This window comes from Gracilinanus agilis, chromosome 4 (genome assembly GCF_016433145.1).
Source record: "Gracilinanus agilis isolate LMUSP501 chromosome 4, AgileGrace, whole genome shotgun sequence".
In the NCBI taxonomy this organism is placed as follows: domain Eukaryota; kingdom Metazoa; phylum Chordata; class Mammalia; order Didelphimorphia; family Didelphidae; genus Gracilinanus; species Gracilinanus agilis.
The window spans coordinates 249042696-249067629 of record NC_058133.1 but is presented as its reverse complement, the minus strand read 5'-3'; the positions used below and the strand labels follow the sequence as shown (position 1 = coordinate 249067629).

The 24934-nt window shown below is 36.7% G+C and overlaps 1 protein-coding gene across 1 annotated transcript in view; it reads left to right on the top strand.

Moving 5' to 3' along the window:
* Window positions 1-21174, top strand: part of NDEL1 (nudE neurodevelopment protein 1 like 1) — a 99498-nt gene extending 78324 nt beyond the window's left edge. The window contains exons 6-10 of the mRNA XM_044672357.1: window positions 687-860; window positions 5131-5222; window positions 7291-7442; window positions 13512-13546; window positions 21100-21174. Of these exons, the coding sequence (XP_044528292.1) occupies window positions 687-860; window positions 5131-5222; window positions 7291-7442; window positions 13512-13546; window positions 21100-21107 (461 nt within the window). The 3' untranslated portion in view covers window positions 21108-21174. The remainder of the gene's footprint in view (window positions 1-686; window positions 861-5130; window positions 5223-7290; window positions 7443-13511; window positions 13547-21099) is intronic.
* Window positions 21175-24934: the final 3760 nt, after the last annotated feature.

The window sequence follows — 24934 nt, the reverse complement described above, 5'->3', positions numbered from 1 at the left end:
AATTTATTCACATTCTTTCTGGCATAGTGAACAGAGCATTAGATTTGAAGTTAAGAAGACTTGAATTTGAATCCTGCCTCAGAGGTTTACTACTCATCTTTAGTATTGTTTCCATTTACAGAACTTTATCATTTTCTGATGTCAGATCATTTGATGATACCTAGGTGGTAAGAACTTTCTTTTTCTGGACCCCTAGTAACTGCCAAAGAAGTGATAGCTACAGTACCTACATGGATCATACTTCTACAAGATTTGCTTTTTTGAGGTAGATTAGAAGTAGTGGTATGGGGTGCTGTTATTAGGGTTCTTAGGCTTACCTGCTTTACAGTGGCAGTTGATCATCAATGGATAGAGGTAGGAATGCACATGGCAGACTCCTCCATAGACCTTGCCCTCTTGGATGATGGTTGTAGGGACAGTTTGGAAGCAGAGCTGTATAAACATTTTAAAAGTTCTAAGACATTTAAACAACTAGAGTCATTGCATTAACCCAGTAAACACCTTCTGATATGTAAATAAAAAAATGGAAATTTTATAATTGAGAAATTACTGAAGGACTATGTATATTCATGGTGGAAGATATATAGTATGCATTCAGGTGTGGCTTCCTTAGTAATATCCTATGCTTTATCTCTGTTAACTTCCAGTAAATGTTACTACCTAAAAAAAATTTTTTTTAATTGTAGATTTAAGACAAGAACTAGCAGTACGTGAAAGGCAACAAGAAGTAACTAGAAAGTCAGCTCCTAGTTCTCCAACTCTAGACTGTGAAAAAATGGATTCTGCTGTCCAGGCATCCCTCTCCTTGCCAGCCACTCCTGTGGGGAAAGGGACTGAGAACAGCTTTCCTTCACCAAAAGGTTTGTAATATTTTCTTTCTTCCTAGGAGTAGAATGCCAACTTAGAATAGTTTGATGATTTTAAGCAAGATATTTGGGGATACTGGGGGACTAGGCCTTGGATATCCTTGGCATAAGGATACTCATATGGAAATAACTTGTTGAAAAACTTCTTTTCCAGTGCAGATTGACACCTGCTCTGTGATCTTAGGAGTTGCTTGGGGGCACTTATAGGTTAATTGGCTTCCCAGGATCACATAGCCAGGATATATCAGAGGCAAGGCTTGAAAATGGACTTTCCTGACTTGGAAGCCAATTCTCTGTCAAGTATGTCACGTTTAATGAGTCTTTATTAAAAGATTTCTAGCTAATTAGTTGACCAGCCAACATTATTAAGTACCTAATATGGACCAGGCACCATGCTACATATGCTGGAGATACAAAGAAAGACAAAAACAAACCCTTGCCCTTGAAGAGCTCACAGTCCAGTGGAGCAGACAATGTGCAAATAGCTACATGCAAATGAAATATAGACAGGATAATTGGAGGATACTGCCAAAGGTTTGGAACTAAGATTAAGGAGGACTGGGGAAAAGCCTTCTTACAGAATGTGGACTTTAGTTGAGGCTTAAAAGAAGCCAGGGAGGGAGAATCTTCAAGGTGTTAGGGACAATTGGTGTCCAGAATCTGGAGAAGTATCACCTGCAAGAAACGGTGAGAAAGCTAATGTCTCTGAATCATAGAATATGTGGAGAGGAGTAAGGAAACAAGTTTGAAAAGGTAGGAAGTGACAGGTTATAAAGGACTTTAAAAGCCAAAAAGAGGCAATAGGAAGTAGATATATAAACCATTTTTTGGATAGTGACCTGGCAAAAGAAAATAGTAGGAAAATGTACAAATTTAAAAAACAGTATTCATTTTAAGAGAAAAACATGCCATTTAACTAGCTTCTTTTAAAATATGTATATACTTAACATAAGAAATACATACCTTAATTGCAGGTAGAGAAACATCCAGAGGAAAGAGCAGATAAATCCAAACCAAAAAGAGTGCCTGAAAGTGATTGATTTAGAATAGGAAAGAAGCAGAATGGGAAAAGTATTAAGCGAAAAATCATCTGGCCTCAGACACTTCCTAGCTTTCTGACTCTAGGCAAATTACTTTACCTCGGTTGCTTAGCCCTTATCACTCTTCTGCCTTGGAACTGATACTTAGTATTAATTCTAAGATGGAAGGTAAGGGTTAAAAAAAGTAGTAAAATGTAAGGATTAATAAAGAAAAGAGAAGCAAATATCTCATGTTGTCCACTCTGCCTAGACTAGATTGGAACCCAGGACCTCCTGTCTCTTAAGTCTTTCAATCCATTGAGTCACCTAGCTGCCTCCCTTCCCACCCCCATTCCCCCAAACCATTTTGACTCATTCTTTCTTTAAGAATTCACTCCTTAATCATTACTGTGAAAGGTATATAATCTGTTTCCCTTCTAATTTTTTTGTGGCACGATTTTTAATATTTAGATTCAAGTAGCCTTTTTTGAATTAATTATACTTTATGTTGCAAGTTGTTGATCCAAAGTTAATGTCTACCAGATTACTTTCTAGTTTGTCTAGTAATTATCATCAAATAGGGAGTTCTTTTCTAGACATGTTTTTGAGTTCTTTTGACACTGTTATTGAGTTAAATTATTTCTGGTTCTTGTCTAGTTTGGGCGTTTGATCTACTTTTTATATTTTTGATTAGTACTAAAATATTTTTGATAACTTTGACTTTATATTGTGTTTAAGTTCAGGAGGTACTAGTCCTTCTTTTAAAAAAATCCTTAAGGAGGCACCTGGGTGGTTCAGTGGATTGAGAGCCAGACCCAGAGACAGGAGCTTCTGAGTTCAACTCTGGCCTCAGACACTTCTCAGCTGTGTGACCCTGGGCAAATCACTTGACTCCCATTTCCCAGCCCTTACCACTCTTCTGCCTTGGAACCAATACATAGTCTTGATTCTAAGACGGAAGGTAAGGGCTTTCAAAATAAATAAAAATTTAAAAATCTGTAACATTCCAGATTCATCATCCTTTCAAAATTTGTTATTATTTTGTCTTAATGAGGTTTCATCCCTTTGGCAGTTTAATTTTTGTGCACTAAATCTTAAATTTAATTTAGATGGTATTATCATTCTTTATTAGCTTAACATTTGTTAGCCTTTAGTACCAAACATCCCTTCTGTTATTTAAGTTGTTTTTTTATTTATTTAAAGAACTTTTTGTAATTGTTTTTATAAAGGTATTGAATGTGCTTTGGTAAGTTGATTCCCAGGTATTTTATAAATTTTGCGTTCACTTTGAATAGGACTTTTCTTTCTTTCTATTATTGCTTCATATATTTTGTTATTGTTATGTAGAAATACTGGTATTTGTTGGTTTGTTTTATAGTTTTCAACTTGACTTGTTTCTTTGATGTTCTCCAGAATTTTTAAAGTACATCATCATAGGTATAGAACTTGGTACTAGACTTGTGGTATAGGGAATTGCTGGATAAAGAAAATCCCTCTAACCAATGCAGGAGAACACCACCTCTACAGTTTTAAATCTTAAAGAATTTAAAATTTCTAGTCTCTGTAGCACTGGTAATAACATTCCCAGGATCATATAGGTCAGTACAGTACTTTAAGCAGGATTGGAATTTAGGGTTTCCTGCTAGAGCTAGTTCTCTATCCACTAAACTAAACTCTGCTGTTTCTGGCAGTAAACCAGTATGTCATCAGCCCACTGGAATAATCTTCTTTGCTTATCTTTATACCTTTAACCCCCTCTACCTCCATCTTACTGCTGTTGCTAGCATGTCTATAAACTATGTTAAATAAACATTGGGTTAAGAGAAACAAATCCTTACTTTTCTCCTGTGGGTACTAGTAAAACTTCAAGTGTCTCACCATTGCATATCATGATAGCATTTGGTTTTCTTCTATACTTTGTAGAATTAAAAAAAAAATAAACTCTTACCTTCCATCTTGGAGTCAATACTGTGTATTGGTTCCCAGGCAGAGAAATGGCAAGGACTAGGCAATGAGGGTTAAGTGACTTGTCCACGGTCACACAGCTAGGAAGTGTTTGAGGCCACAGTTGAACCTAGGACCTCCCATCTCTAGGTCTGGCTTTCAATCCACTGAGCCACCCAGCTGCCCCCTTTTTTGTAGAATTTTCAACATAAATTAGTTTCATACTGTCAGAGAATTTTTGGTTTTTATACAATTGTGTAATTTGGGATGAAAAACTGATTCCTAGCATGCTTGGCCTCTAGCACTCTATAAATGAGCATTGTGAGAGAAGGGGGTGGGGTGCATTCAAGAACACAGGATCATATCCATATTATAATGAAGCATTGGAGCAGAGCTTTGTGGAAGACTTTTTAAAAAGTTTTCTTGTTTCAACTTTTTCAGGGGGAATAAACATGTACCTTTTCCTCCTCATAAATTTCAACTTGATATCCTTGGCTAAAAGAATGAAAACTAGTACATAATTGAGAATAGATTTTTTGCTTGCCTGTGCCTACTTTATCTAGCATTTTCTTTTGTACCTGGGAATGGTTCTTCAATCTTTACATTTTGCTTTCAAAATAAGCTTTCTGCATTTTCAAATGAGATAATGTATTTAAAGTGGTCAGGATGGGGCAGCTAGGTGACTCAGTGAATTGTGAGCCAGGCCTAGCCTAGAGATGGTCTTAGGTTTAAATCTGGCCTCAGATACTTCCTAGCAATGTCACCTTGAGCAAGTCACCTTAACCCTGATTGCCCAGCCCTTGCTGCTCTTCTGACTTGGAACCAATACACAGTATTGATTCTAAGATGAAAAATATGAGCTTTAAAATTCAGGGGAGCAGAAAACACTAACCATAAATTTTTAATTATTATTTCATGAGTAAAATTCTTTCTTGAAAATAGTAGTAGTTGTATCTTGTAGTTATCACAAATGAGGATAGTTTCAACAGTAACAGAATCTATTTACTTTATCTTGATTTTTATTTTTACTTCCAGTGGAGAGCAAAGCCTGTGATAAATTCTGAATTGTTATGGTTTCATGCCAGTGCTGAATCATTTTCGTTCTTTTGCCTTTGAATCAGGAGACATGAGGGAGAGGGGGAATGTGTGTACACCTAGGACTAACTTAATCATAAAAAAGTGGGGATGAGAGTTATGAAATAAATTGTACTTATGATCTGGAAAAGCAAGTTGTATAAAAAATGTAGTATGTGCAAAACTTAAGAGTACTACAAATCAAAACATGTTTTTATTTCTTTTAGGTATACCAAATGGTTTTGGTACCAGCCCACTAACTCCTTCTGCAAGGATATCAGCATTAAACATTGTGGGGGATCTCTTGCGGAAAGTAGGGGTGAGTATTCATTTAATCCCTTGAAAGTTTCAGTTACCACATGGTTAGAAACAGAAAATAGAAAGGAACTCTTCTTACTATCAAGAAAATGTCTAAACTGAGAAACCATTGGATATAGTTTCTAGAAAATCACCTCTACATTTCTGTTTTTTAACAAGGCATGATCAGTCTGTCTTAGTTATTTGATCGAGTTGCTTTCCTCTTCTGCATTTGATGCTGGTTCACCATAATCCTCTAAGGTAAATGGAAAGGGGGAAGGAGGAGTACAGGTTCCAGTATTAGTTTCATTACTTGTTGAAAGTTTTGTTAAATATATAGAGTAGAGGTTTAAACTAATTTCTCAAATAGTTGTAAGGAAAGAGCTTTGTATACTAAAGTGTTACATATATGAACTGTTGTCATCAATGTGTCCCTAGTTCCTTATAATCAGGTTATTAAAAGAATCAATATTCATCCCCACTCACCCCCACCCCCTCTCATATTTGCTCATTTATTAAATGGGTGTAATGGGATGGATCAGGTAGTTAACATGCTAATTTAACCTGTAGCAATTTCAGTTTGCTAGCCCTGGGGGCTCTATGAGAACTAATTGGCATTACCTTTATTTGCTAACAATTTAATTATGGACATGAAGTAAAAAACAAAGATTATAATAAAGCCTAGCAGTATTAGCAGACTTTATTAGTTTTGTACAAGATAGATATTCTTCATATTTCAGAAGTTATAGTTGTAAAGAGCATTAGATTTGGAGTCAGAAGACTGGGGTTTTAAATTACCATTCTTTTACTACCTGTAGAATCTTAAAGGCTAGCTAGATTTAGAGGAGCTCAAAGATGATATTTGGATATTGTTAAAATATTTATAAAGTATTATTTCCTTGAAAGAAGAATATATTCAGTTGAGTTGAGGACTAGATGGATAAGGAAGCAATCTGAATTCTATCCTTGGCTTCACCACTATTGTGTTTAAATTTTTAATGTTAGGATAGATTGATATTCTTCTTCAGAGGTCATTTAGTTAATCCTCTCATTTTAATTTTTTTTTTACTTTTCCCCCAATTACATGTAAAAAACAGTTTCCAACATTTTTCAGAGAAAATTTATTTTTTAAATCTCTCCCTTACCCCCACCCCAAGTTGAGCTGGAAAGTGATCTCACATAGATTTTACATGTACAATCATGTAAAATATTTTTCCATATTAATCCTTTGGTGGATGGAAACTCAAACAATTAAGAAAGAAGATGAAAAAAGTTTGCTTTGATCTGGATTCAGACTTTCAATTCTTTTTCTCTGGAAGTAGATGACATTTTTTTTTTTATCACGAGCCCTTTGGGATAATTTTGGATCATTGTATTGCTGAGAATAACTAAATTATTCACAGTTGTTTATCATAGTATTCTGGTTACTGTGTACAGTGTTTTCCTGGTTCTACTATTCCACTCTTTCAGTTCATGTAAGTCTTCCCAGGTTTTTGAGTTCCTTCTGCTTGTCATTTTTATAGCACAGTAGTATTCCATTATAATATAATATAACTTAATCAGCCATTCCCCAATTGGTGGGTATCCCCTCACTTTCTAATTCTTTGGCCTTCTCCTCCCAAAAAGAACTGCTTTAAATATTTTTGTACATATAGATCCCTTCCCCTTTAAAAAAAAAATTACTTTGGGAATAAACCTAGTAATAGTGTTGCTGGGTCAAATGTATTGTTTTATAGCTCTTTGGGCATAGGTCCAAATTGTTCTCCAGAATAGTTTAATCAGTTCACACAACTCTCCCAACAGTGCATTGATATCTCAATTTTCCCACAGCCCCTACAAGTTTTGTCATTTTCCTTTTCTTTCATCATAGCCAATCTGATAGATTAATTTGAGAACCTTCAGAGAATTCTTACGTAATAATTCATAAAGTTTATAAAGTGTTTTGAGCTCTTCATAAAGAAACTTCTTTTATTAACTATTGTTAACTGGGAGAGTAGGGTCAGTTATCTATGAAGATACAAGTTTGAAATACAGATTCTTCTATGCGGATACTGTTTTGACAATCAGTTTACCCTTTCTTCTTTATTTAGGCCTTAGAATCCAAATTAGCTGCTTGCAGGAATTTTGCAAAGGATCAAGCATCACGAAAATCCTATATTTCAGGGAATGTTAATTGTGGCCTGGTGAATAGCAACAGCACAAAGTTCTCTCGTTCAGGGCATACATCTTTCTTTGATAAAGGGTAAGTCTTTCTCTCTTTTTTTAAGTTTGGTAATACTTTATTTTTCTCATTTACATGTAAGAATAGTTTTTAACATTTTTTTCTAAAATTGTAAATTTTGAATTTTATCCTTATCTTCCTTCCCTCTCCCCTCCCTGCAATGGTATGCATTTTGATATAGGTTATACATGTGCTATCATACAAAATATAATAAAGGGTAAGTCTTAAAGAATGTGGGAATTAATTTTTTTTGAGTAAGACATGAAAAATGACCAAGTGTATTGAAACTTGGTGTACTTGAATACATAATATATAAGTAATAGTTGCACATATCAAGAAAATGTTCAATTTAATCCAAATCTAACGCTAAGAACTACATTTATGTGACATTGTCAGCCAGGTTAGAATATAATTCTTATTCCCCTTAGGACCTTTGCCCAAACCTTGGAACCCATGCATAGGATAACAGATTCCTTTAAGAAATGAAATTTGCCAGTTATCTTACTTGGGCAGTAGGGATCACTCTCCTCTTGTGGACCCAAAAGGAAAAAATTCTGGACTAAATGAAAAATACTTTTAATGGTACCTTTGATTGAATTGTTTTTGAGCCATTCCTCTCTATCACTAATATTAACTAATTTAGGAAATTCTTTTCTCCCATTTTCCCTGCAAAAGCAAAACATTAGTTACTAGAAGATTTCATTGACTATTAGGGGAGCATGCATTTCTTGTTTTATTTATTAGCTGTGACAAATATATAAAGGTGTTAACAACCCAAGGTGTTGCATAAACACATATAACTGAAAGTCTGACTCTGGAGCCAGGCAAGTATTATTACTAATAAGATTAAGGCATTTTTACTTTCAAGACATACATTAATTAGATCTATTGATCCTAATTATGTGTTAGATATCACTGAAATATTAAGTGATTTTTCTCTGTCTTTTGGAATTTCTTGAGTATACAAGAAAGTGGGTATGTGCAAGATGTGAGTATTTTTTGGATAGACTTGAAGAGTGGCCATGCTTTACTCTGATTTAAAGGGAACAGATAAGGTAAAATTTTGTGTAAAGGTTTCTGTTACTTCCTTTATATAAGATATGGGTGTTGCAAACAATATCTAGAAGGTACATTAGATTTTTATCTAGGAAATTTATATTGCCTCTCATATATTGTTTTCTCTCCATTTTGAGTCATGTTTTCTTGGAAATCTATTGATCCTGTTAATACAATTCTAGATAAACTATAATTTCATTGATTAAATATATTGTTTTCTTAGAGACATACTAATATATATATATATATATGCATATATATATATATATTTCCATCAGGATGAAGGGAAATTAAATTCAGTCCAGAATTCCCCATTGTTCCATTCTTATTTACAGTTCAGAATAGCACTCATTGCTAGAGAAGAGCTTTCTCTCCAGTTGTAGGAAGCCTACTAATAACTCGTTGGGGATGAGGGAGGAAGAATGGATAGATGATGAGTGAATGGAGGGAGATCCTGCACTGCACACATTTTCCCATAGAAACAATGTTGTAAGTGTTGGCATAGGATGGTTGATACAATACTAGTTGCGTATCCTAACAGAGTTTGTATAATAATACTATATGAGCATGTTATTGATAAAAGATGTTTTTGTGAATTGACCTAGGAATCTAGCCACCAATCTAAAGTACTTCATGTGGAAAAATGTGTTCCTGGCTTCAAATACCTGACCTTATTGATAAATTTTTGGAACCTTAACCCTTCAGTAGGTTGGGAACTTTATTCACTTATGCTGTCTCTTTTTCAGGTCACTGAATTATGGCTGAGGAAATAAGGCTAGTTAGAAATATGAAAGAAAATAAATCTGTGTTAGTCAGATGTCATTGTATTTCCTTCTGGACTAGGACTCATGTGGGGGCCAAATGGGGGCTCTGATGCTTCTTTTGGGCAAAGGGACACCTGCCCTCTGGCTTCAGTTAACTTGTTTATTTATTGCTATTTTCTGTATGTCAGGATATGCCAACTTTTAGAACAGTATTAAATACCTTTGGTATTTTGTGATCTTTAAAAAGCCAAGAGAAAACATTATATTGTATATCTCTCTTTAAACAAATCCCAATGGCAAAAGGTATCAGATTATCAAAATAATCTATACCAGTCTATCTAGAAGACATTTCTCCAGAGATGACCCTCGGTGCCTTTTTTTTGTAGGTGGCACTCTGATTGGACTGGATGATTTCTAAGGTTTACCATTCTGCAATTTCTAACATGTTAGCTTCTATGTTATATTGTCCAGACCTTTTTTCCATTTCTCTCTTCCCACAATGTAGTTCCATAGAAATTCTTTGGCAGCTGTTAAGATTGCTTTCTTTTTCCTTGTTCATAAGTTAGATGACAGCTTGTTTCTTTGACTTGTTGTTATATAGCATTGTGAGCTGCAGAAACCCATAGTTGCAGAAACTACAAGCAACCATGTAGGGGTGAGGAATGAGGCTAAAGGACAGGGATTCGGTCCCTTCCAGTGGCAGGTTTGGAATTGTGAACTTACAGCAGTTCTTTAGCACCTAGTGCAAGTGCCTGGAGTGTTAATAAATGCTTATTGACTGATTGATATCTATGGCAAAAAAAAAAGGTCTTTCTGGAAACTTAAAGGTAGCCATATCTGCCAGAGGCAGTCTTTAGAGAAATAAGTTCATAAGTAATTTGGATTTATCTCTGGGAATTTGATTCTTTGAATCATTTAACATGAGACAAATATGTAACACTTTCAGGCCTTATTGTTGGTGTGGGTACTTGGTAGAATATTTTTTCAATTAAAAAACAGAGTATTAGACTTTTATTGTAATTTTTTCTCCTCTCTCTCACAACTCTCTAAATGGGTCAACTACTGATGGGTACTCATCTGCCTGATCTAGTCTTCTTTTTTGATTTGCATGAAGGAACTGATGAGCAGCAGTTCATTCGCCATTTGGCATATAGGGAATTGCGGGTTCCTGGTCTGGATTTAGTCCTCATGTCTGCCACTGCTGCGCTTCATATTCTATATCTTTCTGGGACTCAAATCACTAGTCAAGCAAAGTGGATGGTCTCTAATAATTTCTGACTCTAGCTCAGATTTTCTTCTCTTAAAAAAGGGGGTGTTGGGGCAGCTGGGTAGCTCAGTGGAGTGAGAGTCAGGCCTAGAGACAGGAGGTCCTAGGTTCAAATCCAGCCTCAGCCACTTCCCAGCTGTGTGACCCTGGGCAAGTCACTTGACCCCCATTGCCCACCCTTACCAATCTTCCACCTATGAGACAATACACCGGAAGTACAAGGGTTTAAAAAAAAAGGGGGGGGTGTAGAAGTAGGGAAGGAGAAGGAGTGAATTATTTTGATGGAGAAAGTTGTATTCATTGCTAATCTTTTGTTTAAGGTGCCTTATTTAACATTCACAATACTGACCCATAGTTAAAGATTAATATGCTAATAGGGCTAATGCAAAGTAAGAGAAGTTAAGTATAAAGAAGCTGAAAAGCACAGCCATTTTAAGAAAGTTTTAGTAAAGAAAAAATAATTATGTGCAAACAAGATATAGATAGGATAAATTGGAGATAGTCTCAGAGGGAAGGCAAACCACTTTCTCACTGTCTACTTGGCTTCCCATAAACCTGATGAGCACTAAGGTCTCTCCCATCTCTAATGTTCATGTCACATTCAATGATTCTATAACTTGTGTTTTTTTTAAAGCATTGTTCATTATGTATTTTTACATGATTTTTACACAGTTTTACTTTGAGTTTGTCTTCCTTTTTTACTTTTCATCAATGTAGGAGGATCTATCTGCAAAGAAGGTAGATCCTTATAAATTGCAGTCTTGTAGTCAGTTTTTCTTGCCTCTACTCTACTCTTAAATAACATTGTACCATCTTGCCAACATTAGAAACAAACCAGTGACAGATATCACTTGAGGACATAGTTCAGGGAACAGTAGTAGTTGTAGCAGCAGCAGCAGCTATTCAAATGGCTGTCTTATTCTCATTTTTTGAACTTTTGAGAGGCAGAATTGTAATTTAGAATGCATAATAAAAAGAAAGGTCATCTGGGAAGGAGACCTTTGGGTTGAAGAACCTTGGGTTCAAAAGACATTCTTTCAACATATACTCTAAGTATGACTTGGGACAGGTGACTTAACATCTCGGTCCTCTAGGCAACTCTGAGATTCTGAATTGCAAAGAAGGTGAATTAGTAGAGGGGTTTCTTTGGGAGTACTTACCCAGAGACCAAAAACTCTTAAAAGCATTTTCAGTATAATGAGACCTTTTATTTCCCACTGGCAATCAAGAGCATTTTCTACTAAGTATTTGATTTAAGGAGTACTTTAAAATGTGATTAGAATATGATTATTTTTTTTGTTTGGAAATGTCTTTATCATTAAATATATAATTTAAAACCATTTTCTTCATTCTCAAGTGATATTTTTTGGTGACATCTGAGTTCTTAGGGATTTTTCTGGAAGGTAGTTCATAACACATTTCTAAAATTATATAATATCAGTTCGGAAACTTTTTAAAAATTAGTTTTTAGGACATTTACTTATTCTTTGCACAAAATAAGCATGTGTGTGTAAAGTCTCAAGTTGTCTTGTCCAAATTGTATCTTTAAAAACAATTAAAAATAGTGTTAATAGTTATACGGTCTGGTAAATAAGGGTATTTTGTCAGTTGAATGTTCTGGTTAATTAAAGCATAACCAGAAGACCATTTAATATCAGCCTGTGCTGTTAAACATTTAAAAAATAATATTAATTCACTTTTCTGAGACAGCATAGTATATTAATGGCAATGGAATCTTTTATTTAATAATTCAGTATTAATGTAGTGCTTCAGGGACATCTTCATGAAGACTGCTATTTTGAAATACTGTTAAATACAGATTCAACCTTCTGGTTGAATAGTAGGCTGTTCTTTTTAATGGTCCTGGAATACATCCTAGAAATAAACTTAAAAGTCTCCATTAGAGTATGGATTGTAGAAAAATTCTGATTATTTGAGGGTTTTGGTTAATTGTTAATTCATAAGTCCACAAAATATATATCGCCATATTTACATTAATTAATGTGTCGCCAATCCCTACTTCCTGCTGAAACTCTTAGTGGCAAAACATTTTTTTTAGTTAAGCAATACAATAGGGAAGAACTAAGAGTTAACTTAACTAAAAAATATATATGTTTTGCCACTAAGTTCTCCCTCAAAACTTAAATGGGTGGACTGCGCTTAAAACGTTCCTGGAGCTTGCTAGACCCTTGACTTGAATTATACAAGAATGCAATGATCTAAATTAAATTTAAAACGTGTGTGACATAGAAAAAAAAAGTGTTCTCACGCTTTGTGTAGATTTGTTTTGTTTGACTATTTGTTGCAAGGGGAAACTTTTTTTTGTGTGGTGGTGGTGGGGTGCTGGAGCATGGAAAGATTGTCATAGTGGTGCCCCCTAGAAAGGAAAGAACATCAATGAAATACTTTTAAAAGAGCTGAAGTTCAGAAAGAAATACATGATCAGAGTTTTTATATGCTTTTATATACTATTGATTATATACTTTGAAAAACCCAAGCTGATGGCTCAGTGGATTGAAAGCCAGGTCCAGAGACATGGGGTCCTGGGTTCAAATGTGGCCACAGACACTTCCTAGCTGTGTGACCCTGGGCAAGTCACTTAACCCCCATTGCCTAGCCTTTACTGCTCTTCTGCCTTGGAACCAACACACAGTATTGATTCTAAGACAGAAACACCCAAATTGTGTATAATAGAGATTCATGGTTTCACTTAGTCATCATTTTCTGTGTTTTTTTTTTGTCTCTGAAAATGATTGTCATAATATTACAAAAGATAATTTAATTAAAATCAAAATAAAACAAAAGCAAATTGTCGTTTGATACCTGTTAAAGTGTGATGCTAGAAAGGAAAAACAATGGCTTAATTTAAGGCCAACAGTCTTTAAACAATTTAATTTCTCGTGGACCTTATACATATTTGCACATGTTAATTTTTCATGAATAGTGTGAAAATAGTGTGTGTGTTGCTATTTACATAAATTGTTTCCTTTTTTCTTTTCTTAGGCAAGAAAAAGTCATATTCCCCACCTTGTTCATGGGTAATTTAATTATTTTACTGTGGTTGGGTGCATTGTTTGAATCCTGGTGTTTGATAGAAAAAAATTAACCAAAATTTAGCATACTAACTGCATGGGCCTAACTTAGTTCAATTCAGCAAACAAGATTTGGTCTGTGCCAGCATTGTGCTGGGAATACAAAGACAGAAACTGCCCTCAAGGAATTCTTATTATTTTCTCTGTCTTAATCAGTGACCTGGTTTGAGCTGCCTACATATTGCTGGCTATGTTCTACTTTTAAAAGATTTGAAGGAGCCTCAGTTCTGGTTCTAGTGCCACTAAATCACTCTTGTTTTCTCTCATTCACCCCACAAATCTATTCTTTTGCTAAGTCTCAGTCATTTCAACCTTCATAACATCTCTCATATGCCCGCTTTTTTTGTTTCACATAATTGCTATCCTGGTAAAGACCTTTATTCCCTCATATCTGAACTGTTTTCTTTGCCTAAAGTCTGTCCCCATACCAATCCATCTTCTACTTAGCTGCCATGATATTTCTTTTCTTTGTTTGTTTCTCTCTCTCTTCCTTCCTTCCTTCCTTCCTTCCTTCTTTCCTTCCTTCCTTCCTTCCTTCCTTCCTTCCTCCCTCCCTTCCTCCCTCCCTCCCTCCCTCCCTCCCTCCCCCCTCCTTGTGTCTAAGATAGGCAATGGGGTTAGGCAGTGGAGGGTTAAATGATTTGCGAGGGTCACACAGCTAGAGAATGATATTTCTAAAGTGTAGGTTTGACCATGTTATCTACATAATAGTGAGTTCCAGTGCCATGATTAAATTTAAAGGTCTCTCTTTGGCACTTAAAACTCTTCATACCTGAACAACCTCTTATGCCTTTCCAATCTTCTTACACTTTACTTTTCCTCCACACACTGTACATTTCAGCAACACTGGTCTACTTGTGATTTAACCATGATACCCCGTATTTCATCTCTGTTCCTTCAATATACCCTATACTTGGAATTCTCTGTTCCACTCACCTTTCTCTTTTTCTTTCCCTGATTTCTAAACTCAGCTCAAAGCCCACCTTCTGCAGGAGGCTTTCCTAGTGTCCTCAGCTGCTAATATCTTTTCCTTTCAGATTACCATCATCTACTCTGTATATATATTGTATGGACCTAATTAAATATTTATTGTTTTCTGCATTAGAATAAAGAATCTTTGAGGGCAAGTATTGTATATTTTTGTCTTTGTATCTCTAGTGCTTTTATAGCATCTGGCTCATAGTAAATTGGTTAACTGGCTGGCTGATCAGAAATTCTTTTCAGGGATCAAGCAGCTATTTCTGAACTTTATACCTGTGTTATATTAGGTAATTAGAGATTTATTTTTCAGAAGTTTGGTAGTTAGACTTGTTTTATAAGCCCTAGACTTAACTCCTTCTTCTGATGGCAACCTAAAGAAATGTCTGGGTAGGAATATGCTCTAGGAGTAAAAGACCATGGTTATATTTTCAGTTCTCCCTTCTCATCTCTCCTTTCTCCCTCCTTACTTCCAAATAGCTGCTTTTCCATTTGTATTTTAGACAGAGAAATAAGACATTATTTCTCTTAATTCTCACAAAACTCTCTGAGTTAAGTATAGTGACAAGTTTTGGCACTAGTGACTAATATCAGGGCTATGGGTAAAGTGGAACTAGGAGTCACACATAATCAGATGTGACTGATACTTCTGAGGCTGCCTTCATTCCTGATTTTCTCTACTTTTATCATTTGATTTCTTTTTATTTATTCTGATACTTTTTGTACTGGGCTCTTTCGTTGTGTAGAAATGGGAATTTCCCTTCAAGTGGGACCACATTTAATATTACCCATGCCCATTCCCACAGTTAAATATTCCATTTAGTTTTTAGTAATCTCTTATTTGAATCCCTGATTCTTACCAGGAGTGCCACTATGGTTGTTGAATAGCACTGTGACTAAAATTAAGAATTTTTCCGCTTTGGGAAAGCATGGGAGGCCTAGGTTGTAGCCTTGGCTCTTCTGTTGACTACCTATTTGATTTCAAGCTAATCACTAATCTCTATAGTGCTTGTTTTCTCCCTGTAAAATGAGGAGTTCAAGCTAGATAATTTTTAGCTTTGATGCTTCTATGACTACCCCAATAGCACTTGCTGCTTAGAGGCCTCCAAGAAGCCTGTGGCTAAGTTTATCTTGGAGCCTGAACCTTCCTTTAGAAAGAATCCCCTTTCGTCAGGAATTAGCAAGCATTTAAAAAAAATTGTTGCCCTTGTTACTCAGAATAGCTAGTTAATTTTTTAATATCTTGTCTAAGAGGCCTAGATTTAACTCCTCTAATGGAAATTTAAAAGTGCCAGATAATATTCTCACTAGTGGCAAAGTAGTCTGTGTGTGTCTCTCTTGTCTGTGTCTTTTTGTCTGTTATCTACATCCCTCCTAATTCTTTCCCCTCTTTTGATACCTGCCTTTTCATTGGCATTCAGAAAGAGAAATAGAGCATATATTATGACATCTAATCGCCACAACAGTTTCTGAGGTAAAGAATTACAATTACTAACTTCATTTTACAGATTTGTAAGCCTAAAGATTTGAGAATTGATGACATGACTAGTAGGTGGTAGAAGTGAGACTCTTTCACTCATCTTTTATTATTCCAAGTTTAGTGCTCTCTTTGGTATCACTGGGATGAAAGAAAAGGGATGGATCTTTTTATTAGTACATGTTATTAAGACAGTTATTTGTCACCCTTTGTGAAATTATCTTCGGCAACAAAAATCTGTTGAGACTATTCATGAAGATATGCTTCAAGAAATATTGACTCTTTCAAAGGATATAGAATATAACTTAAGCCAGAGTTTGAGATTTTTGCATGACAGTCTCAAAGACCTTATTGTTTCTCAAATTGGGCATATAGTGAGTGTTATGATTATGCACTCAGGTAGTCTGAATGCTTTACGGAACAGCTGGGAATTGAAGCAAATCATTGAAATATGAGTAAAATTAGAAATCTTTGAGATCTTGTTTCTTATGCTTCTGTGCTCACTCAGGGAAGTGCAGACAAGGTCTCAATAGGGGTGAAATTTATTGACATTCTCACACTCGGAAGAGTGTTGTAAGAGGGAAATTAGGTATTTTATAGATATATATTTAAAACGTGGCCACCAGGAATCAACAGTTCAGATTGATTCCGTAATTAAATCAGACCCAAGTCAGCATCCAGTTAAGGCAAGTTTATTTACAACTAGGAAGGTGAAGGTATAGGATTAAAGGGAAAGGGAGAGGCTAGTCCAGGCCTGGTTAGGCCTGGAGGAGAGAGAAGGTTAAAAGGCTAAATAAATCAGGCTACAAGCCACAAGGCCTAACAACCAGATAGGCTAATGCCTACTTAAGGCAGAGTTTAGAAGCGGCCTAGGTAGGCCAAGGAAGTGACAGTACAGAGTCAAGCGTTCTGTGGTCTCAGGAGAGATCCTTCAGCACCAAGTTCAGAGCGGGAACTGCCTCCACAGGAAGTAACCAACTTACTTAAAGAGATAGTGTCTTTCATCACTTCCTGTGGGTCCACCTCTAATTCAAATGGACAAATGGCAGTCTCTACATTGATTTGGACTGCCCAAAGGGCAGGCCCTTGTTCTTGATTTGTTACTTATTGTCACGTGTGGGTAACTAGTCTCCCCTCCCCACTAAGGAAGGTGAGGGTGACGTAATTTCTATGCCTAGGTTGAGTAGGGTTTTGACTGTGAATGGGCTAGAGCTAATTCTATTTACACAGTGTGCACAAAACTGGATAAATGACTTGTTTATGGCCTGTCTTGAAGTATAAAATCTCAGAGTTGGAAGGATTTTCTGAGGTCATCTAGTCCAATATATACCTAAACAAGATTCCCCTCTACAACATGACTGACAGTCATTTAACTTTGGCTTGAAGAGGGGAATTACCTTGTCTAATGGGAGGGAATATCCTCTCCCAAAACAGTTTTTTTCATGTTTGGAGAGTTCTAGCTGTTAGTTTTTCTTATGTTAAACTAAAATCTCTTTCTATAACTTATAATATTATACCATGACAGATTTAGAACTGGAAGGAAACTTAGAGATTATTTAGTCCAGCATTTTGTAGTTGAGGAGGCTAAGGCCCAGAAAAGGGAAGTGAATTGTTTGTTATCAAACAGGGTCAGGCTTTGAACACAGATCCTTATACTCTAAATCTAGCACTTTACTTGTTGTACCATGTTGCTTTTCTAGCCATTACTCCATGGTCTTTTCTCTTGGGCTAAATCTAAACCCTCTTCCACATGAAGGCCCTTTAAATACTTGGACAGTTATATCTCTTAATTACTAAATCTAATTGCCTCTTGATCCTCAACCTGTGACAATATCAGTTAACTTCTTCTGATTGATCTTTACTTTCTAGGTTTTCATGAAACTGCTCTTCTTTGATACCCCTATCTATCTGATCTTTCTCAATCTTTTTTGCTGGATGTTTCTTAAGGATCTGGCCTGGGTCTTTTTCTTCTATACCAGTGGTTCTGATCTTTTAGTGACATCTTGTGAAGACTAGATTTCTATAATGTTTTGAAAGAAATGCTACAACAATATAATTTCCCCCCCCTTATCTAGATCAGTGGACCTCTGGGACCTCAGCTAAAAACTCTTACTTTTTATTATCTTACTAGCTCTCATGGGTTCAACTTTGATCTCTGATCAGGTGGTTTTCAGGTGAATTGATCCAACTCTTAACCTCTCTTCAGTCTTGCTTCAGCAACTGTCATTAGACATCTTGAATTGGATATCCTATATTGCAAACTTAGCACATTCAAAAGAGAAATCATTATTTTTCCTCCCAAAGCCTCCCTTCTGAACTTTCCTGTTACTTTCTAGGGTAATACCAACTAGCCTCCCAAACTCACTCATACTCAGCCCACATATCCAGTCTTTTTTGCCAAGTCTTTCTGTTTCTGCTTTTATTACTCACCTATTTTTTACTTTGCCTACACAGTCATTATCCTGGTTCAGACTCTCATCACTTCACATCTGTACTCTTGAAATAGCCCTCTGATGGGTATTCTTGTCTTATCCCGATCCAGTCCATCTTCCATTTAGCTGCCAAAGCAATCTTCCTAAAGGCCTGTCCCCCTCTTCCCATCCCCCAGCAATACTCAGTAAATTCAATTTACTTCTAGTTACCTCAAGGAGTGCATTAATAAATTGCTCTTGTTTTACTTTTACTAGCTACCTAGCTCCTTTCTATCTTCCCATTCTACTTATACTTAACTCCCTGTTTTGTACTCTGATTCATTCAACACTGGCCTTCTTGCTGTTCTTGAGCACAATACTCCAACTTCCACCTATGTGCCTTTGCACTGGCTGTCTCCCATGCTTGGAGTGCTTTCCCTTTTCACCTCTGCCTCTTGGCTTGTCCTTTGAGCCTCCGCTTAAATCCCATCTTTTGCAAGAGATGTTTCCTTGTTTTCTCTACTGCTGATGCTTTTTCTAGTGAGATTTACATTGTATATTTACACAGTATATACTCTTGTATGTTGAGTGGTTTGCTTATTATATATAACAGACTGTGTGTAAGCTCTACTTTGTATTCTTAGCACTTAGCACAATGTGCAGCACATAGTAGTTACCATTTAAATGCTTGTTGACTAGGTCTTTTCTTTAAGTGAGATATCTTTAGCTTGACCCTTCATCCCTTTACCTCCTTGTTCATCTTCTTCTGGAACCCTGCTGATTACCAACATCTCCCTGGACTCAATTAATTAATTAGTTCAGTTGATTAATTAATTAAACTAGAACTAGTTCTTTTGCTGTCAAATCTTTAATAAATCTTTGTACTAAGCCTTCCCAAGATTGCATTAGCTTTTTTGGTGACTAGTTCATTGAACCCATTTTCCAGCCCAACGTCTAGTGTCATTTAACTTATACTCAGCGGATTTCAGACAGCCATCCCTAAGGTCGTATGTGTCATTTAAGGCAATACACAATGAAAAATAGAAATAAGCAAGCTTCCTAATAGGATGGGTTGGATTGATATTCATTAGTTGAATATTCAGCATGCTTTGAAGCATCATTTGTATTTAGGTCTTCATCTTCATTTCATACTACTAGTAATATGCCCTTTTTTGCTTTTGCTTATACTCTGAACAAGTTAATAGTATTCAAGCTCAGTCAACAACTTTGGGCTTTTTGTTATGCTTTAAATTTTAAGTGCCTTAATATCTCCCTTCTGCCCCTCCCCCATTGAACCCTCTTATAACAAAAACAATTCATGGTTGTTCATTTGATTAAGCATTTCTCTTTGCTAAAGTCATCCTGAATGTAGTTTTATAATCTAGGTGGATCTCAGGACTGGATCTTGATAAGATTACTCCTACTTTATGTTCATTTCTTTGATTTGGTCAGTTTCTGCACTGAAGTCACTGACCCCTTAAATAGCTGTTGGTTGAAGTTTTCTTTGTCTTAAATGTGCTATCAACTATATATTTTGCTTCCTAGAGTGTTTAGAGTGAAAACACTGGCTTATGATATTGAAATGCTCCCTATGAACTTTTGGGTTTCTTATTTACTTTACACAGAAACTTTTCTACTTCTTAGAAGAGCCTTACTCATAGGGGTGGGAAAGAGAATTCTTTTTGACCATCAGTCAACTCTGTCTGAGCCTCCTCCTGCCTTCATGCTGACAATTTCTGAAAACTGCCTCAGACCTGATTGCTTTGGGGAGGTGGGAGTGTGGGGGTGAGGGTAGAGTGGCAGAAAAGGATAATCATAGCTTCTTGTGGAATAAAATTCTTTTTGAGAATTTCTTTTTGTTCCCTCTACTTATGCCAGAAAAGAGCCACACTATTTCCAGACTTTCATCTCTAAAATATGTTAAATGGTCATTTTGAGCAGAATAGGATATTTCATGTTTTTCTTCTTTAACTATACACTGACTTTAGTTCAAAAGTATACATATTATAAAATTTCTGGGACTTGTAAAATCTTTGCTTGCTAAGGAGCATGGAATTCTTTCTCAAATTCCAGACTTTGCTGCTACTCTTTGTGCCTTGGCCCCTTGTTCACTAGGGGATGAAAGGAGAGAAAGAGAGAACCTCTTACAGTTGGAACTGAGACTTCTGGGGGACAACTGAGGGATTTTCGGGGGGGGGGGTGTTCCTTCTATAATAGAGCTCTTTGTTGTGTTAAAACACTGGAACACTTCTGGTGCCAGCACTTAGGCTCCTGAATGGAATGCTGGAATTGGAGATTGTTTCATCTCCGTATCAGAGGTGTGGCTCTGAGGGAGCTGCTGCTGTCATACTGCAGTTGCTGTGCATGATTAACTGGGAAAGTGTGCACCACGGGCCAATACCTACATTTTCTGGGTTCTCTTCATAAGGAGGTTTTGAGTATTCTAAACTTAAGTGGCCAGGACATGACACACAGTCTTTAAAAGGAGACAAAACACAAGTAGCCCTTTGCACAATTGGGGAAGTATTCCTAGAAGATGGAGGATAGGTTTGGGGATGAAAGGGAATTTCATGATGTTTACACAGTGATTTTTAAAAGAAGTCTTTGTTTCTCTCTCTTCTGTCACTCCCCAGGACAGTAAATGGCCTTGACCAAGTTCCTCCAACTGGTCTGGGCTCTTCCAGACCATCATCTGCTCCAGGTATGCTGCCTTTGAGCGTGTGAGCACCCGGTGTCCAGGGGGAGGACTCAGCCCTCCACTGATGAACAAGGATGTACCTACGCCTCACCTGTCTGTGCCCACACCTGCAAGGCCCAGCTCATGCCCTTCTATCCACCTGCCTTCCCGTAGCCAGCAGATGGCATGCCAGCTGCATGCCATGGCAAACACCGTGCCCACTGCCCTGCAGGACTCTGCTCGATGTTAACCCTGGTTATTTTTCTCTTCTCACCATAGTGCCCATTGGTTTCACATGATTGCACTTTCGTGGGTCACAAGCTGATAGTGTATTACTTGGTTTCTCTGGATACAGAAGTTCTCCCTCACCCCACTCAGCCCCTGCAGCCCTTCCTTGCTGTTCTGGTAGAATTCATTTGAGTATAGGACCAGTGCAAATCTTGGAATTCACTAAAAGACCATATTAATGTGTGTCCTTCACCACAGCTTCTCCACCCCCACCCCCACCCTATGACATCTACCCTCCTTCCTCACAAAAGGATCTTTTATAGCAAAAAAGACTTTTGTAATTTGGGGCCTCAAGTCTTTCCCATATTCATAGTCAAGGACATAGGGCACGTGTTTCCTGTACCTTCTGAAGTCTTTTGAGCAGTTAGCATTTCTCTAGGCTCCCATCACCCAGAGCAGCATTTAGTTCTAGCTCATGGACAGCAATGAACAGGGTTCCTAGTCCTAGGGACTCTGTCTTGAAGGATGTTGCAGCTGTGAGGTGTGTCTCCTTCTCTCTGTGCCTCAGACTTGGTGGGGTTGACTGCCCCCTCACCAGCTTTCCAGATCCTTCAGTTAAAAATGCTATCTTCAGAACACTTTTGTTCTCAGTGGGCCTAACCAGTTGAATTGGGAGGAATTGAGTGGCCCATCTCCAAGGGGCAAAGAGAAGACTGCCCTTAGAAGGGTAGGACTTTATGTGTTTTTCCTGTACATCCTTTGATTATTCACATGCTGCATTTACTGTTTACATTTGTTTGATTGTACATAGGTTTGTAAACATAATTGCCTGAGATATTCATGCATAACTTGGGCTTTGTAGCTTTATTTATTCCGAATCCATTTGGCATGTTTAATGACTTAGGATGGTGTCCTACAGGGCAGCTGTATTAAGATCATCATGTGGTTTAAAAAACAACAAAACACTTCTCATAAAAATAAAGATCTTTTTTGTGGAAACAGTGAATTTTACAGAAAGAGAAGATTGAAGTTGATTTATTGTCTATATGAGAGAAAGCAAAAGCTAGAGAATACTAATGACTCAAGTTCAGATTTCTGATCCAATAAATCAGAAAGAGGAATTGACTTTTTCTGTGCATGGAGCTTCCTTAAGGGTGACAGGGCAGGTATAGAAGGAAGAGACCTACATTTTGCTTTCAGGGGTATATACCTTGTTCCTTTTTTTTCTCTCTCTCTAACCACCTATGCTGATAAAATGAGAGATCCTTAATCTCAAGATCAGAAGCAGGCCAGGTTGACTAATGGAGTCGTAGAAGCAAAATGTATTTGTATTTTGTTAGGGTTAGTTTATGGGGTAGGTGTATAGGGCGGATCCTACCACCATTTTTTATCAAGTGAGGTATTATTCACTTTGTCATTCTGTAGTTTGACATCATTTCAAACTAGGCTTCTTAGATTCCAACTCAGAATTTTCACATCATCTCTCAGGCTTGCTGATTGACACCAGGTGAGAGAATGTTCCAGGTATTTGATAGCAGTGCCAAGAACAGTCTCAGAAACCTGCAGACTGATGCTCACAGTTCTTTGTACAACAGGCTTTAAATTCTACTTTTGTTATAACAGATGAACTTGGCATTAAGAGCAAGCAGAAACTAAATAATGCTAAACAGATAAGCGATATCAAGTGATATTCCACATTGTAAAAATAATAAAATATTATGCAAGTAGTCTCTGCTTTTAGACATACTGCATTCTTTTGGAATCTGGGTTTTAAACAAGCTTTCACAGACAGAATCCTGACATCACATGCATAGGTGTCTTCCTATGCAGGAGCAAGAGATTATTATTATTAATGTCATTATTAAGGCAGCAATGAAAAATGAAGCCTACCTATTTTCACTGATGGAATAATTTTTATTTAAAGTTGCAACCTATCTAGTGGAAGAATAGTTTTCCAACTTTAAATTTTTAGGGGTTTGATCCTGTTTTAGATACTAGGGTGCTACCATGGACAGATAACTTCTCAGTGTTGTTATGAAGAAAGTGCTTTGTAAACATCAACGTACGATACATATATATAAATTATTATTAGGCTAGGTGATCATGGGCCAGGAGAAACAACTATTTGGAATCAGAAGTCATGACTTTGGGCAAGCTGCTTATCTGGGCTTCAGGTTCTTCATTTATAAAATGGAGGTGGTTGAACTAGATAATTTCAAAGGATGCTTCCAGTTCAAAAATCTATTGTTTCTGAGGTTACTTATACCTTTGATATTTAGTGATTCCCAATAGTCTTTTATAGTGTTATCTGTGATTGATCGTTAGCTTTTTCTGTAGCTAAGGCCCCTTTACTTTCCTAGAGCTATTTCTATGTCCTCTTGGATAAATTTCAACCTATTCCTGCATCATTTTCATTTTGTTCTAAGTGGTCAACCTGGTAACTTTAGTCAATAAACATTAGTGAGTAAACATTTATTAAACACCTAAAAGGTCAGCTGGTTCCATTCCTTCTCATTCTGCCAACAGGACACCATTAGCTGTCATAGCCATGACAATCAGATATACACAATTCCTATTCATTCCCTGCTGCTTGTACTCTTTTTACCTTTTACTTTTTTTAAACCCTTAACTTCTGTGTATTGACTTATAGGTGGAAGAGTAGTAAGGGTGGGCAATGGGGTTCAAGTGACTTGCCCAGGGTCACACAGCTGGGAAGTGTCTGAGGCCAGATTTGAACCTAGGACCTCTCGTCTCTAGGCTTTACTCTCAATCCACTGAGCTACCCAACTGCCCTCTTTTTACCTTTTTAAAAAAAAAAAATGCAGCATTCAGTTCTATCATCTGTATTGTTCCTCCAGGAATAGTTCTGTTTAATGATGTGATACAAGAGCAAACTGATGTTACAGAGACACAATGGAATGAAGGTCCTAGGTTTGAGTTCCAACCCAGTCACATACTATCTTTTCAACCCTGGGCAAATCATTAAGGAGGCCTGGTTTTCTCAACAGTATAATGACAAGGGGATGGGTTAATCTCTAAGGCCCTTGCTAGCTTTAAATCTATGTGTGAAATTGGTATTTGTGGTCCAAGAACACACTGAAAGAAGTTTTTCTTAGCTGGAAGTACTTATTTAATATAAATGAGGGTAAGTTTATCATATTTGGTCCTGGAAGCCTGGAATTTTATTACAATATCTCCTTAGATTTTTCTTCTAAATAAAACCTGCCTATTGTCACCATCAGGGATCCTTTTCCAGTATCTTAACTCTGTTAGAATTGCCACTTTTACAGATTTTCATTGACTAGAGAGGATGCTGGTGACCAATTAATGCGATTCGTATGATTAAGGTAGCAGAAACCTGGAAGTCATCTGAGGCGTCCATGAACAATCTCTTCTAGATGACACAAAATAGAAGCTGCAAGTGAAAATAAGAAACAAAGATGACCAGAGACAGGCATGTTTTCATTTAAAAAACATAAAATTAAATAGAGAATCATAATTAGTTTATCATTGTTAATCTGTGCCACCAAAAAGTAAAGGAGAATAAAAATAGCCTTGCTCCC